The sequence below is a fragment of the Tinamus guttatus genome, unplaced genomic scaffold (assembly GCF_059628265.1).
Source record: "Tinamus guttatus ecotype Peru unplaced genomic scaffold, ASM5962826v1 Tinamus_guttatus_pri_ptg000397l, whole genome shotgun sequence".
In the NCBI taxonomy this organism is placed as follows: Eukaryota; Metazoa; Chordata; class Aves; order Tinamiformes; family Tinamidae; genus Tinamus; species Tinamus guttatus.
The window spans coordinates 1,569,604-1,583,456 of NW_028288931.1; the positions used below are offsets into that span (position 1 = coordinate 1,569,604).

The 13,853-nt window shown below is 53.0% G+C and overlaps 2 protein-coding genes across 2 annotated transcripts; one reads left to right on the forward strand and one right to left on the reverse strand.

Annotated features, from left to right (window-relative positions):
- Positions 1 to 159: 159 nt before the first annotated feature.
- Positions 160 to 5,912, reverse strand: BSDC1 (BSD domain containing 1). The gene is made up of 11 exons (XM_088531088.1): positions 5,866 to 5,912; positions 5,690 to 5,750; positions 4,921 to 5,037; positions 4,060 to 4,230; positions 3,913 to 3,967; positions 3,390 to 3,505; positions 2,960 to 3,028; positions 2,696 to 2,777; positions 1,767 to 2,204; positions 679 to 782; positions 160 to 255 (listed from the first exon to the last, which is right to left on the reverse strand). The coding sequence occupies exons 1-11, from the start codon at positions 5,874 to 5,876 to the stop codon at positions 223 to 225; spliced, it is 1,257 nt and encodes a 418-aa protein (XP_088387214.1). The 5' UTR covers positions 5,877 to 5,912; the 3' UTR covers positions 160 to 222.
- A 97-nt stretch (positions 5,913 to 6,009) lies between these two features.
- On the forward strand, positions 6,010 to 11,071 carry ZBTB8B (zinc finger and BTB domain containing 8B). The gene is made up of 4 exons (XM_088531090.1): positions 6,010 to 6,029; positions 6,203 to 7,132; positions 9,683 to 9,861; positions 10,126 to 11,071. Exons 2-4 carry the CDS (start codon positions 6,208 to 6,210, stop codon positions 10,435 to 10,437), a joined length of 1,416 nt encoding a protein of 471 aa, XP_088387216.1. The 5' UTR covers positions 6,010 to 6,029; positions 6,203 to 6,207; the 3' UTR covers positions 10,438 to 11,071.
- The last annotated feature ends 2,782 nt before the right edge of the window (positions 11,072 to 13,853 follow it).

The window sequence follows — 13,853 nt, forward strand, 5'->3', positions numbered from 1 at the left end:
GAGGGGCTCCCTAGCAGCAAAGTGTACAAGGTGAACGCCGCCCGCCTCCTCCTCCTCCACATCCCAGCAGGTCGCTCGAGTTGCCCACAGGATTTAGCAGGGATGAAACTCTTCCAGCCTGGAACTGCAATCCCCAGCACAGTTACACACAAAGGAATAGCCGGTCCGTGATTTAATTCACATTCGATGGTGGAGATGAGCCTGCCACGCACACTGGAAGCTTTATTCCCAGTCTTCCCACTCTTCATCTTCCAGCTGCAAACAGGAGGAATAGGCCGTAAGTTTTTTTCCCTTAACTTACCAGCCATCTGTCAGAGATCCTCCTGCTCGGGGCATCCGAGTGGGTGCAAAGCCTGACACACATCCGTGCTCTCACGACAGGGATTTGCAAGATCCCAGGCTAAATTTGGCTGCCTCCAAAAGGAACCAGGCCTTTAAACTCACTGCAGGAGAGGGGATGCTGCAGCAACTGGTACCGGCTGCAGTGCTGCCCCTCCAGGCCAGCAGACACTGGGGGGATTCAGCACCAGGGATTCAGCACCAGGGATTTGCTTTCTCTCTCCCCAGCCTGGCTCGAAGGCCAGGGAAGCCCTCGGCAACACGGAGCTCTCCCTGTCCCCCCGGGAGCTGCTGAAATGCTGGTGCTTTCCAGGAGGGACTGGCACCCCCAGGACTCACCTCCCCGGACACCTCCACCCTGGAGAGCGCCAGCTGCACCTCCTCTTCGGTCATGTCCAGATCAAAGTCCTTTTCCCAGTCCTCGCTGATATCCGTGCTGGAGCCTGTAACCACAAACAGCAGGATTGAGCCAGGCAGGGTGTATAAAGCCCACATATTCCCACGGCTTGGACCTTGGGAAAGCTTGGACACGGCCTGGCCAAGGACGGACAGTCTATCCGGGTCCCAGGAACACGCTGCCAGGTTGGGAGCAGATGGGACTGAGCTGGACTTCTGTCACGGCCAGGACCGTGTCACTCGGTACAGAAGAAGGGGGCAGGTTCCCCTCTGGCTGTGTCAGGCTTCACACACAAAAATACAGCAGGTCAGGAATGACAGGAATGACCCAGGTATGAGAACTGAAATAAATCCCAACAGGAAGCACAGCCTCACAGGGACACTCCAAGCAGTGACATGGAGAGGGCAGAAGCCACTTTTCCATACACAGACAGCCTGGAACTCTAGTATCCAGCAAGCCAGGCATTAATGGCACTGCCTACTCAGTTCACAAGGAGACTTTTCATTTCTCCCTCATCTAATCCAATTCTGCTAAAGAAAACAGATCCAGGGCACGATATTGAGCCACGTTTCCCCGAGCCTGGCTTTTTTCCAGCTGCTTCACAATCCAACAATTAGCAAAACCATTGCACTGGAAGACCCGCAGCTGGCCCCACTGATGGCAGCATCCCCTGCAACACAAGGGTTGTAAACAGCAGCAGGCAGAGCAGCAGCTCTGCCCCCTTCTCAGGGCCAGGAAACACCCTGGCAGAGTTTTACCCTCCACTTCCCAAGGAATGGGGCTCCCGAGAGCAAGACAGTGCTCAGGGCAGAGCCAGCACCAGGCACCTGCTCCCAGCAGGCACTGCCAGTCTGCAACGACCAACCCAACCGCACAAGGAGCCGTCCCCGCTTCAGTTCAGCTCTTAGTTTGGGATCCAGCTCTCTCTGGTGACAGGATCCTGTTTCCTTTCTGGTTCTAGCCCCTTTCCCGAGGGCTCCCACCCGCAGCAGCGGGTTCCCAGGCGCGGGGCAGCCCCCCTCGTACGCACCCTTCTTGCCGTTGTTGGAGGGCGTGGATTTCCCGCTGTCCGAGTTCAGCTCGAAGACTCGCAAATCCGTCGGCCCTTCCTCTTTCAGAGTCTCTGTCCTGGCCGGGGCTTTGGCCTCCGCTTCCCTGAGCTCCGTGGTGGCCGCGGGGCCGGGCTCCTCCGAGGTGGCCTCCTGTAGCCTCCGTGACAGCTCCTGGGCCCCAGTCTGTAGCTGCGCGGCGGCGGGCACGGGGTTGGCAACCTGAGTCACGAGGGAGACGCTCTCGCTGCTCTCGGAGGGGCTCCCCTCCGCGGGGGCCGCGGCGGGACGCGGGGCAGCCCCGCTCTCCTGCGAGGGTCCCTGCGGGGCGGCGCTTCCCGCGGGGGCCGATTCCTTCTCTGCTGCTTCTGGAAGTTTCACATTTGCACAAGGCAGGGGGGACATTCCCAAGAACTCCTCTGTGGGAAAGAGGAAGAGAAGCCAGAGGTGTTTCAGCAAGCGTGTCACAAGGTGGGAGCGGTAACAGCACCAGAGCCGGGCTCGATACTTCAGGTCTCATCTCACCAGGCTGCAGCAGCCCCTTCTGCCCAGCCCTCCGGGGAGGCCTCCCGCATCCTCCCACCTTCCTTCCCCTCCAGCTCCCTCCGCAGGGGCCTGGCAGGGATCATTCCCCCGGCCGCAGCGCTGGGCACTGCAGTGTTGAGGCCCTGCTGCTGTGCAGGGCAGGCACAGCCAGAGCAGTGCCAGGGGAACCAGCCTCCTCCGTGCTTCAGCCAAGCAAGGAGCAGCCACCAGCAGCTGTGACAGCCCAAGCACCAGTGCAGCAGCAGCTGCCAAGGAGGCAGGAACAGTCGTGGCCTGGCTTGGAGCCAGATCTGCAGGAGCGAGAGCCACGGCCCCGAGCTCAGACCTGCTGATCTCCCCACGGATCCCCTGCCACGCGACCCACCTTCATCCTCCTCCCAGCCGGGCTCCTCTCGGTGCATGCCCTGCTCCACTCGCTGCTTCAGCGCTTCCCTCCGCACCTCATCCTGCAGGGAAGCGGGACTCAGCGTCTCACCCACAGTGCCTTTCCCCAAGGCAGCCCCACATCGGCAGCAGAGACATGGAATGGACAGCCCAGAGCCCTGCTTCCCGGGAAGGCACCATCCTCCCTCCCCTGGCTCTGCATTAGGGAGCTCCTCAGCCCACGAGCACCCTCCTCCCGAGCTACCTGCTCCAGGCGATGCACTTTATAGAAGTAGCGCTGCCAGAATTCAGAATGAGACACGGCCACGGGGACCTGGGAACAGCACAGAAAATGCACTGAGTCACTTAGAAGGGACGGCTGTGATTGCCACCTCCTGAGCCTTGTAGTTACCCTATAACCTACACAGGTCACCTGTGGGTTTGGGACTGAGCATCAGGTGCACATCCAGAGGGGCTCAGACACCAGAGAGCCACAGGGGAACATCTGCTCTGGGTTTGCAGGCAGCAAAGGGGGAAAAAAACCCAATATGCAGCTTCGTATTAATGTGTCTGCTTACTGCACAGGCACAGTCCTCCTGCCAACAGCCCCAGGGTCCAGCAGCTCAGGGCTCCCCTGTGCCAGGAGCACAACCCACCCCCGGGCAGTCCCCATGTGCCACTCCAGGTGCCCTCACCATCTTGCTGTAGAGCGCACGGATGGAAGGGCTGCTCGCCAGCAGCTCCGAGATCTCCCCTTTCTTCTCCTCTAGCTTAAATTGAGAGAGCCAGGCCTCAAGGAGCTCCGCGGGGCCTGCAAAGGACAAGCACAGAGATAGCAGCACAAATAAGGCAGGGTAAGCTTCAGCTTCAGTAAGTTTTGTGGGAAAGACGTTACAGTCCCTGGGGAGTGGGCAAGGAGCAGGCAAGGCAAGAGAGCAGCAGGATGTGCAGCCCGAGATGAGCACACCACTTCCCACACTGCGCCCGGCAGCTGGGATGCGATTCCCAAGCTGGATAGAGTCACTGCAGAGCAGGGAACATCACAGGCTCACAACTCTTTAAAATCCACGAGCAGACGAAGTCCTCAAGGTCCCCACACAGATCTGCTCTCTCACACTGGTGACTCAAGCCAAGCCAGCAGGACAGGGGCTGCCAAGCCCCAGGCGTCTTGGGGACACCCAGGGACACCCGCACAGACAGCGCCCGCCCCACACGCACCGTCGGGTTCGTTGCAGTAGGTGGCTGGGTCGGACTGAAGGCTGTAGAGACGGGCCTGGAGCAGAACACGGGAGGGAAGCGCTGTCAGCGGAGCCCCAAGGGAGAGGGCTCCGCACCCAGCGGGACGCGCCGAGCAGGGACACCCACCTTGGCACTGTCATAGGGCTCCGTGGTACCTGCTGGCGTTGCCATCAGCGTGATGACATCGCAGTCAATGGTCTTGTCTGGAGAAGGAGCAAACGTGTCCGAGATGACGCCCAGGAAGTCAGAGAGCCCTTTCCTCACCTTTTCTGTTGCACCCGATGGAACCTCTGTCCTCTTGAAGAGGAAAAAAAAAAAACATGGCATTAAGAAACAGCACCTGAAGCGACAGGACAATTCTCAGGGTCTGTTTTGACTTGGTTCCTTTACAAAAAGATTATTTTTTTATTCTTCAGAGAGATGCTAGTGAGGCAACTGTACAGGCAAGGCGGGGGTATGGGAAGGGTGTGATAACGGGACTGGTCTCAGGTGGTGACAATAAACTGGCATTAAGGGAACCAAGCCCAGGCTGGGACATGGGAAAGAGACAGCATGTGGCACAGAGGGAAGGAAAACACAAGAACCCTTCTCCATTCGTCTCCAAGGGGTCTTTCCCACAACGCAGCAAGGAAGTGAGGGAGACAGAGCCCTGGCACAGGCTGCCCAGAGAGGCTGTGGAGGCTCCTTCTCTGGAGATCTTCAAACCCGCCTGGATGTCACCCTGTGCCCCTGCTCTGGGTGTCCCTGCTGGAACAGGGCTTGGACTGGGTGATCCCTGGAGGTCCCTGCCAACCCCAACCACTCTGTGATCCTGGGAAATCACATGGGTCTTGGCGCTGAATTTGCACGGGGAAAAAAGCCTGCAGGACAAGTTTGTAATTCTGCAACCTGTTTAGAAAAGGTTGCATCCTCCAAAGCAGGAGCAACCTGCTCGCTACAGGCACATCCCACCCCTGCCCGGGTGCATCCGCAAGGAGCCCCGCTCACCGCCAGCCTGTCCTTGACCACGCTGGCCGTGGCCGCGATGGTGCAGGCCGTGTCGTGCTGCACCACCTGCGTGAACTCCGCCAGGTCCCGCTTCATGAACTCCAGAGCCTCCGTGGACTGCGGAGAGACGGGCAGAGCGCGACAGCCTGAGGATCCGGCGGAGCCGCTGCCGCGCCGGGAGCGCCCGGGACGCTGCCGGGCCCGCGGGAGGATCCCGAGGGTCCTCTCCCCCCACGAGGATTCCGGGATTTGGCACAAGGGAGGCTCGTACCCCGCACACCCGTATAGCAACGACTGCGATAACGAGAGGCAGCGAGTCCCGAGCGCGCGGGGATCGTTTATGCTAAGAACGGGGGAAAAAACAGGTCGAGCCGCGTTAACGTCACTAGCGGGAGCGGAGCTTGCGCACGCGGGGAGCTGCGCGGGGAGAACCGCGGCCGCGGGGACCCGCGGGGCCGCCCCCCGGCCCGGGGCCGCTCGGGAGCGGGTCACGGAGGTACCGGGGCCACCGCCCGGCCCGGGGCCGCTCGGGAGCGGGTCACGGAGGTACCGGGGCCGCCCCCCGGCCCGGGGCCGCTCGGGAGCGGGTCACGGAGGTACCGGGGCCGCCCCCCGGCCCGGGGCCGCCGCTCGGGAGCGGGTCACGGAGGTACCGGGGCCGCCCCCCGGCCCGGGGCCGCTCGGGAGCGGGTCACGGAGGTACCGGGGCCGCTCCCCGGCCCGGGGCCGCTCGGGAGCGGGTCACGGAGGTACCGGGGCCGCCTCCTACCTTCTCCTTGACGGCCTGGTAGCTCTGCTGCAGCCAGCTCCGCCACCAGCCCGCGTCCTCCCTGCGAGGACACGCGCGTCAGCGGGCACCGGGGACCGGGTCCCCCCTCCCGCCGCCCCGGGGACGGGGACCGGGGAGGGGGGAACCGGGACCGGGCCCCTCGCCCCGGCGCTCACCCCTCCGCCATCTTGCTCGCGTGACGTCACCACTATTTACCGACCCCTCACCCCGCCGGCTCCGCCTCCGGGGCGGGCCCGCGCGGGGAACGGCGGCGGGGCGGGCCGCGCGCGTGGCGTCACTTCCGCCTTCCGCGAGGAGCGGCGGTACGGCGGCCGGGACGGTGAGGAGCGGGGCGGCCGGGGCGGGTCGCGGCGGGGCCGGGGCTGCCCTGTGGGAGCCGGGCGGGGGTTGCGGGTCTCGGCATCGCGTCTCGGCCCGTGTCGGCGCGCGGCGGCCCCAAGGGCTCCGTTATCGGCTCCGTTATCGGTTCCGTTAACGGCTCCGGTTTGGCAGGAGCGATGGAGATGCAGTCGTACTACGCCAAGCTGCTGGGCGAGCTCAACGAGCAGCGCAAGCGGGACTTCTTCTGCGACTGCAGCATCATCGTGGAGGGCCGCATCTTCAAGGCGCACAAGAACATCCTCTTCGCCAACAGCGGCTACTTCCGCGCGCTCCTCATCCACTACATCCAGGACAGCGGGCGCCACAGCACGGCCTCCCTGGACATCGTCACCTCCGAGGCCTTCTCCGTCATCCTCGACTTCCTCTACTCCGGGAAGCTGGACCTGTGCGGGGAGAACGTCATCGAGGTCATGTCGGCGGCCAGCTACTTGCAGATGACCGACGTGGTCAACTTCTGCAAGGCGTACATCAGGTCCTCGCTGGATATCTGCCGCAAGATCGAGCGGGAGGCCGCCTTCCTGCAGGCGGACAGCGGCGGCGCTGCCCGCGAGGGCACCTCGTCGGGCGCCAGGAGCCAGTGCTCGGCCGCCGTCTCCTCGCCGCGGGAGAAGGAGCGGGATGCCGGGTGCCGGCGGGATCCCCCCTGCGGCGGCTGCCGCCCCTTGGAGCTGGTGGTGAGGGCCGCGGGGAGCAGCGAGTGCCCCGAGGCCGTGAACTCCTCGCTGCGCAAGGAGCCCAAGGTGGAGCTGGACTCGGACGGCGCCGAGGCGGACGCGGGCGGGCGGCCGCAGCCGTATCCGCCGCCGCTGTCCCTGGAGCAGCTGGACGAGGCGCTGCCCGGCGCGCCGCCCGGGGACCTGGCCTGCAACAACTACCACATGAAGCAGTTCCTGGAGGCCCTGCTGCGCGGCGGCGCGGCGCACAGGAAGGACGAGGTGGTTCAGCACTTCGTGCGGGGCCTGGAGGGGAGGCCCGACGACGGCGGCGTGCCCGTGAGCTCCGTGATGGACATTCACAGCGACTGGTACGGTGAGGATGCAGGTGAGAGGGCTCCGCGGGCTGGAGCACAGCCTGGTCCTTGCTGGGGAAGCTGCTATTTGTGCGACTCCCCGTGTTAACTGAACGGTTGTTCTTGTGCAGGAAAATATTGCTGAATTTTATGCCTAGCAAAATAAACTATTGCTGTGGACTTCCAAAGAAAGCTGTACTCGTTTATTCAGTGCAGCATGGGGGAGGTAAGTATTTCTGGTAGTTTTTGCAATCTTCTTGCAGCAGATCCTGGAGCGTGGTGGTGGTGACCCTGCTTTAATAAACAGTCTCACCTGGAACCTTGGTGGAATGGCAGGTGGACATTAAAAGACAGTCTTCATTTCATATATCTTCATCTTTAAACCATTCCAGTGGTTTAAAGAGCAAACAGAAAACTATGCCCTGAGAGGATGATATTCTGTAGAGTCTGGCACATCAGAGTGGCTTTTCACTGGCTGTCACCTAATCACTCTGGTTGCTGATACTTTGAACTTCAGAAAGGCAGAAACCATTTTATTCAATATTAAGTGGTACCCAGAATGTCTTTAGTGCCTAAATGTAAGAAGCACTGAAAGCTTTAAGTTCTGCGTGGTACCGAGTAAAGGCTTAACTTGGTCTTCCAGAGGCAGGCTCCTTTTTTGGCTGCTGGTAGCTGGTTTTCCCCAGCCCGGCGTCTGTTAGGTTCTTCGCAGTGGTTGTCAGGGCCTGCAGGGATTTGTGTCCATACATCTCTTGAAGGGGACACTGAGGATTTGGGCGTTTTACCTCTTCCTGCAGTGCCGGAGCAGCCCTTGCCTTGTGCCACCGCTCTCACGAGGGAGGAGGCTGCCCTGGGTTCCGCTGCCGGTGTTGGAGGCTCTCAGGATGCAACGAGCTCAGCAGAGGTGCGGGCAGCACCATGGAAATCCGTATGAGATGTAGGCAGCAAGCGTGCGTTTGTGCCATCCCCAGCTCAAGAATGCGTATGTGATCTCAAAGGCAATAAAAACAATATATTCCCCTCTTTGTTTTAAAATAATAAATCCGATAAAGCTAATAATCCAGTCTCAAAGCTTCACCAAAAGTTTCTATAACCCAGTACTGTCCCAGATGCTGTCTACACCTTTTAAGTGTTGCAGCAAGGCAGGGGCATCTAACAGACTAACTGTACTTATTACTATTTTCCTTTTAAAATCTTCCCCTCGATTAGTGTAGCGTTAAAATGTTTCTAAAATTTGGTATAGAACATAAGGTGTTATGACAACATATTAGAAATGTTAAAGCTAGAAGTGTTTTAAATAGGGAACAACCCCCTTCAGTTAATGTTTCTCTGCTAAAAATGCTCATCACAAGCATCCAGTAGAACGGGAATATCTCTTCACTGCTTTTAGTGCTCCTGGTATCTTCGGCGTTTTCACAAGAAACAACCATGAAGGCAGGTCCTGATAAACAAAAGAATGACTCTCTCATACACTCAAGCTTTTTGAATGCAAGACAGATGAGGTAAATACCGTTTAACTTCTAAGCATCTGGTCTAGGTACCCTGGTGGTTTTCCTAGCTGGTGGAGGGAAAACAGGCCCTTCTGGAGAGCGCTGGTTCTTGTGCGGAGGCAGAGACTGGCAACCTGGTAGAGCTGTAGAACTGGGCTACTGAATTGCTCCTGAAGGCTACAAGTCAATTCTAAACACCTTGAGACTGAGGTGGACAAAGCGGAATGCAAAAATACTCCAAAGCTGCAACTCGTAGCTATTCGGGGCCTCACAGCTCAATATAAAAATGCTTTCCTGAATCAGTAAAAACTTAAACTGCTTGTGAAAGCTGACATTTTAATGTACCACCTCAACCCCTAAGCTCTGAAGGAAGCTCCATATGTGGGCTGCTACTGAAAAACTTAGCCATAGTCATGTATGCAAAATATAATCTTCAAATTAAACTCTCAATCATTGCATCTGACTTCATAAATTCAGATATTTTGTGTATATAGTGTGATTCTAGGAAAAGTGAAACAAAAGTAGCAAGTATATTGTAATCCTTCACCTGCTGTTTCCAGTAGAGAGAGGCTAAAGTGAATGAGAGTTAAAAAAAAATCTTCATCTTTTTAGATGGGTTCACCTCATCTAAATTAATGCACAATGTAAAAGCATGTGGGAAGCTGTTCACTACCTCTGCCCGTTGTTTACGCTAAAGATTCTAATATCTAAGGTTGTTTAATGCTAATGGCATTAAAAAAAAAAAAAGACTTTTTGTGGCTGGAATAGCAGAGAGGCTCTAAGCACATTTTTTGGCACTTAATTGAATGGCTTTTTAAAATAAGGCTAATTTGTCTTTCTGTTGTGAGCCAAGTCGCTCAGAATGGTGATCCACAGAAGTGTAGTCAACCTGGTTTCCAAGGGACTTGATCGTCTGCAGCTGCAGTAGTTTTCTGAAACTGCACAGCCTACGGAAATCCCAGGTAAGCCAAGTACAAGGAGAGGGGCAAGTGCAGTTACCTTGATTGAGCTTTGCAGTCAGGAGGGCGAGAAGCCGACAGAGCGAGCGTTGCTGCACTGCCTAATCTAACGCGCTGTTTTTTTCCTCACAAGGTGATGTGTTAGTTGTGCCAATCAAGCTTCACAAATGTCCATTCTGTCCCTACACGGCTAAACAAAAAGGAATACTAAAACGGCACATTCGCTCTCACACAGGTGAGAGGCCCTACCCCTGTGAGACATGTGGGAAGCGTTTCACTCGGCAGGAGCACCTCCGGAGCCACGCTCTAAGTGTAAGTCGGGAAGATGGGGCTATTAGGAGGTGAAAAGATCAAGAGGGTCTTTGTTTTGTTCACAAACATTATGTTATCCTAGATTAAAAACAAAATCCATCGTATTTTGAATCAAGATGTGAGATAAACTTTGCCAATAGTCAGTTTAAGCATCTGCTGCGTAGCTTAAGTGCAGATGCCTTCTTACACAAAATACCCCCTGGAGAAGGCGATGGCAAGAAGGCAGGTTGAGTTTTTACTGTGCCGTTTTGTTTTTCACTGTAGGTGCATCGATCAAACAAGCCCATTATCTGCAAAGGCTGCAGGAGAACGTTCACGAGCAGCATGTCCCAAGGGCTGCGCCGCTTCGGCTTGTGCGAGAGCTGCATGTGTGTGACCACCACCCACGAGGACTCCATGCCCATTAACCTCAGCCTCATGGAAGCCTCCTCGGAAGGCCAGGATAAGGGCGATACAGATAATGACTGGCCCATATATGTGGAGTCTGGAGAGGAAAATGACCCTGCCGAGGATGATGATGGTGACGATAAGCAGGAAATCCACAGGAACTTATTGGACCGAGAAACACTTATGTAGCAGTGAGACAAGAGTGGGAGGACTTCAGGTGTCTCCCTGACAGAGGATTTGGAAAACTGGGTATTTGTCCAGTTACTGTACTGTTTTTTTATCATTCCATTTTTTTAAAGAACAGTGGGGAGAATTGGAATTTTTAATACTTTGAAGCTTTCAGTGCTGTGCACCAGAATTCTCCAGAGAATCTTCTGTCTAGGGTCCCCAGAGGTTGCACTTGAACACTCTCCCATTGTGTCTCTGCATCCCAGCATTAAAGAAGAGACAGCACACTTTGCAAGTGGAACATCTCTGTGTTATTTTGGTACCAGGTTTCTTCCAATAGTGTTGTCATGGCCCTTATTCACCTCTTTCAAACAGGCACGGTCTTCTCTCTGGAAGGAGATGCAGATTAAAAGAAAAGTCCAAATTAGCTGGGACTTCTTCAAACTAAGCTGTGATCCTTCTGTGTTAGGATGGTATTATTGAAACTGTAAACCTTAGCTGTTTGTTTAGACAGGATTTGACCTGGAAACCAGGGTAGACCAACCAGGCTAACAAAAATACGCTGCAAATGAAAGTATAGACAGTAAGAATAAATATATTTCAGATCTCTTCAATCATAGCTATTTTGCAGCAAGCTGCCTTTTCCGAATTTTCAGTGTATCTGCCTCTCGAGATTGAACTACAGATCTTCATATGTGTCTTTAATGACATTTAGATAACACTAGATCTGGCTTAAGAAACATGAAACACACTTAAGATGTTATAACTTTATAGTTTCTAATGCTGTGGTCAGTTGAGAATAAGCGATCTGTCCTATTATCTTTTTTAAATTTTACAGTAGGATCTGTACTAGTTTTTTGTATGCAAATCTTTTTCTATTACTATAGGTAGTCTCCGGCAATCCTCTTCATTGTTTACATTGTTTCGCAAATTTATCCAAGTCCTGTTTGGTTCAAACTCCAGCGTGGCCCTCCTGTTTCCGCTGCTGGGGTAAAGGTTGGCGTTCAAAGGAGGTGAGGTCATGTTGCATTTTCTGAACCAAATCGATTTAAGCTGCAAAAATTAAGCTGGGGAGCTTCAGAAGTAAACGCACCCCCAACAGAAAGCCTGTTTGTTCATGGATAACCTGATGTTTCCCAATGAAGAAACTATTGAAAGATTCGGTGAAGTCGAACAGCATAGAGTTAGAGCTTTAAGTGTTCAATGAAAAGGCAGACTGTATATGAGTCTTTCTAGCTGGAGTTAAGTGTTAGATCAGAGAAGACCGGAGCCAGATCTAGCTGGTAAATAATATGTTCCTCTGACTTAACAAGACAATATTTCTTGAGGTTTTAAAGAAATACTTCACAGTAGGGAGACATACAGTGAAACCTGCTGAGGAGGGAAGTCCTCCAATTTAACCAGCTGTTTTTGTATATCTTGTGCTTTTATTTCCTATAAAACCTGAACTGTTCTCATTCTGTATCAGCTTCATTCCACAGTGGAGCAATAATCCTGTTGCAATATCACAGTTTACTTGAGCAGAAGTGATTTTGGTATCACAAGTGGTTAAGAAGTCACTGCCAGATCAAGCAGGGTGAGGAAAGAAGAAATAAGGTAACTTGTTTAAAAAGAAGCTGCTTTATTAATGATTCATAAAAAACAGCAGAAGGTAAATAGACTTGTTTTGAAATGTCTCTCTAGATCTTTGTTCTTGATAAGTGCCATGTTCTCAGGAAGCCTTTCTCAGTGCCATCACTTCCTGAGTTTATTTTCTAAAACTTCAATTGAGCAGGCAAGATACCACCTCTAAGAAATGCTCTTTTTGGTTGCACTCTGAGTTTTAAAACTTTCACCCTATTCCAACCTCTTCTAGATCATTTATAAACTGGGAGCTTGCAATAGCTGACCAGTATCATAGTGACACCAGAATGGAAAAAAGTATTGAGGCAAAGTTTTCAAAAACATTCAGGACTCTATAGTCCCTGTTTTAATCTCTAAACAAAAACCTTCAAAAAGACAGTTCATGTAGGTGCCCGATTTGGAACCGAGAGCTCTTTTGAAAATCCCACTGTAATTTTGGGTGCCAAGAATCTTTGAATGTCTACACAAAAGGTGGGCTCCTAAATCATACAGGCACCTTTGAACCCCCGTGTCCCCAGCTCACTGATATTGCTCTGCTTTTGTGGAGCCAAGCCAACTTCAGAGTGTTTTTTGGTATTTGATAAAGAAGGAACTTCTGTGTGTGAGAGCACCTGAAAGGCAGTCGTGATATCTGTGACTGCTGGGAGACCAAGTGGCATAATGAAAGTGGAGTAGGAATGTACACAGGGAGCTGAAATGGTGTTTAGGGTGGGACATGGGGACTGTGCTGAGATGCAAACGAGCTAACTCCGAAATCCTGAGGACGCTCCGGGAAGGGAAAACTCAACTCGCCTGCAAGCCTGTATGACACGGAGTGAAGAGCTGCAGGAAAGGCTGCAGAGACCTTCAGCGACTTCACTCCAACCTGCATTGTGGGTCTTAGAGATTATTGTCGTGTGTTTTGTGCGTAGAAAATGGAGCTGTGTTGACTTCTGTGGAACACGGGGTGAGGGGCGGGAGGGGAGGCGTCGCGGTCGCGTTGCAGATTGGAAGTGACCACCAAAATTGATGTTTACTGTTGATCTGTCATATTGTGCTATTCTGTTTTTGATGGAGTCCTTTAGCCTTTGTATTTAGTAGAAGAGGGTGTAATTTGCTCACTTCGGTGTGACCATGTTCATGTGAATCTGTTTGCTGTGCTTTCCACCTAGTTTTTTGATGTTTTCCTGAAATCTTCCAGTGTAAATCCGGCCTCTACAAGCTTTGAGAAGATGATGTGGCCCTTTTAAAAGGTTCATATGGTGCTGAATGAAGAATCAAAAATAACGTTTTTAGGAAACTTATTTGTAATATCTTTCTCAAAGTTTTTAAAAGGCCACGCAGGCTGCATATCTTAAAGATTTAGCTCTGTGTGATCCACTTTGTTTAGGAATATATGTTACGATGTACTTTTGCACATAATTGCACTGTATTTCACTAAAGGAATACATGCTGCACTGGTATTAATACTGCATTTTACCTCTTGGTGCAAGACCTTGTAAATCTTCCAAATGTGGTCATTTAATTTTCTGATGTTTTGTAAGGCAGTTTCATAACTGGAGTCCTTTAGTCTAGTTTAAATGATGTATTCTTATAAATCAAAACCTTATTTGTGGAAGTGACTTAACTATAATAGTGGATCTTGGAGCACTTTGGAGGTTTTTGATTGTCTAGAAAATAAAACTCATTGAGAGGGTAGCTTTGATTTGATTTAACATTCACAAAGGTGACTAAAATATAGATAAAGTCCTACATTTAAATTTCTGGGAATTAAAAATATATGCCTTGTTAGCACAAGACATCATGCAAGCAAAAATCACATTTGTGTTGGAAAA

Excerpts from the sequence above, each read along its gene's own strand:
- ZBTB8B (XM_088531090.1), top strand. The coding sequence starts at position 6,208 with ATGGAGATGCAGTCGTACTACGCCAAGCTGCTGGGCGAGCTCAACGAG. Across the intron at positions 7,133-9,682 it reads CTGGTACGGTGAGGATGCAG|GTGATGTGTTAGTTGTGCCA; the intron begins GTGAGAGGGCTC and ends TTTCCTCACAAG. Across the intron at positions 9,862-10,125 it reads TCCGGAGCCACGCTCTAAGT|GTGCATCGATCAAACAAGCC; the intron begins GTAAGTCGGGAA and ends TTTTCACTGTAG.
- BSDC1 (XM_088531088.1), bottom strand. Across the intron at positions 4,231-4,920 it reads TGGTCAAGGACAGGCTGGCG|AGGACAGAGGTTCCATCGGG; the intron begins GTGAGCGGGGCT and ends TTCCTCTTCAAG. Across the intron at positions 2,205-2,695 it reads CGGCTGGGAGGAGGATGAAG|AGGAGTTCTTGGGAATGTCC; the intron begins GTGGGTCGCGTG and ends TCTTTCCCACAG.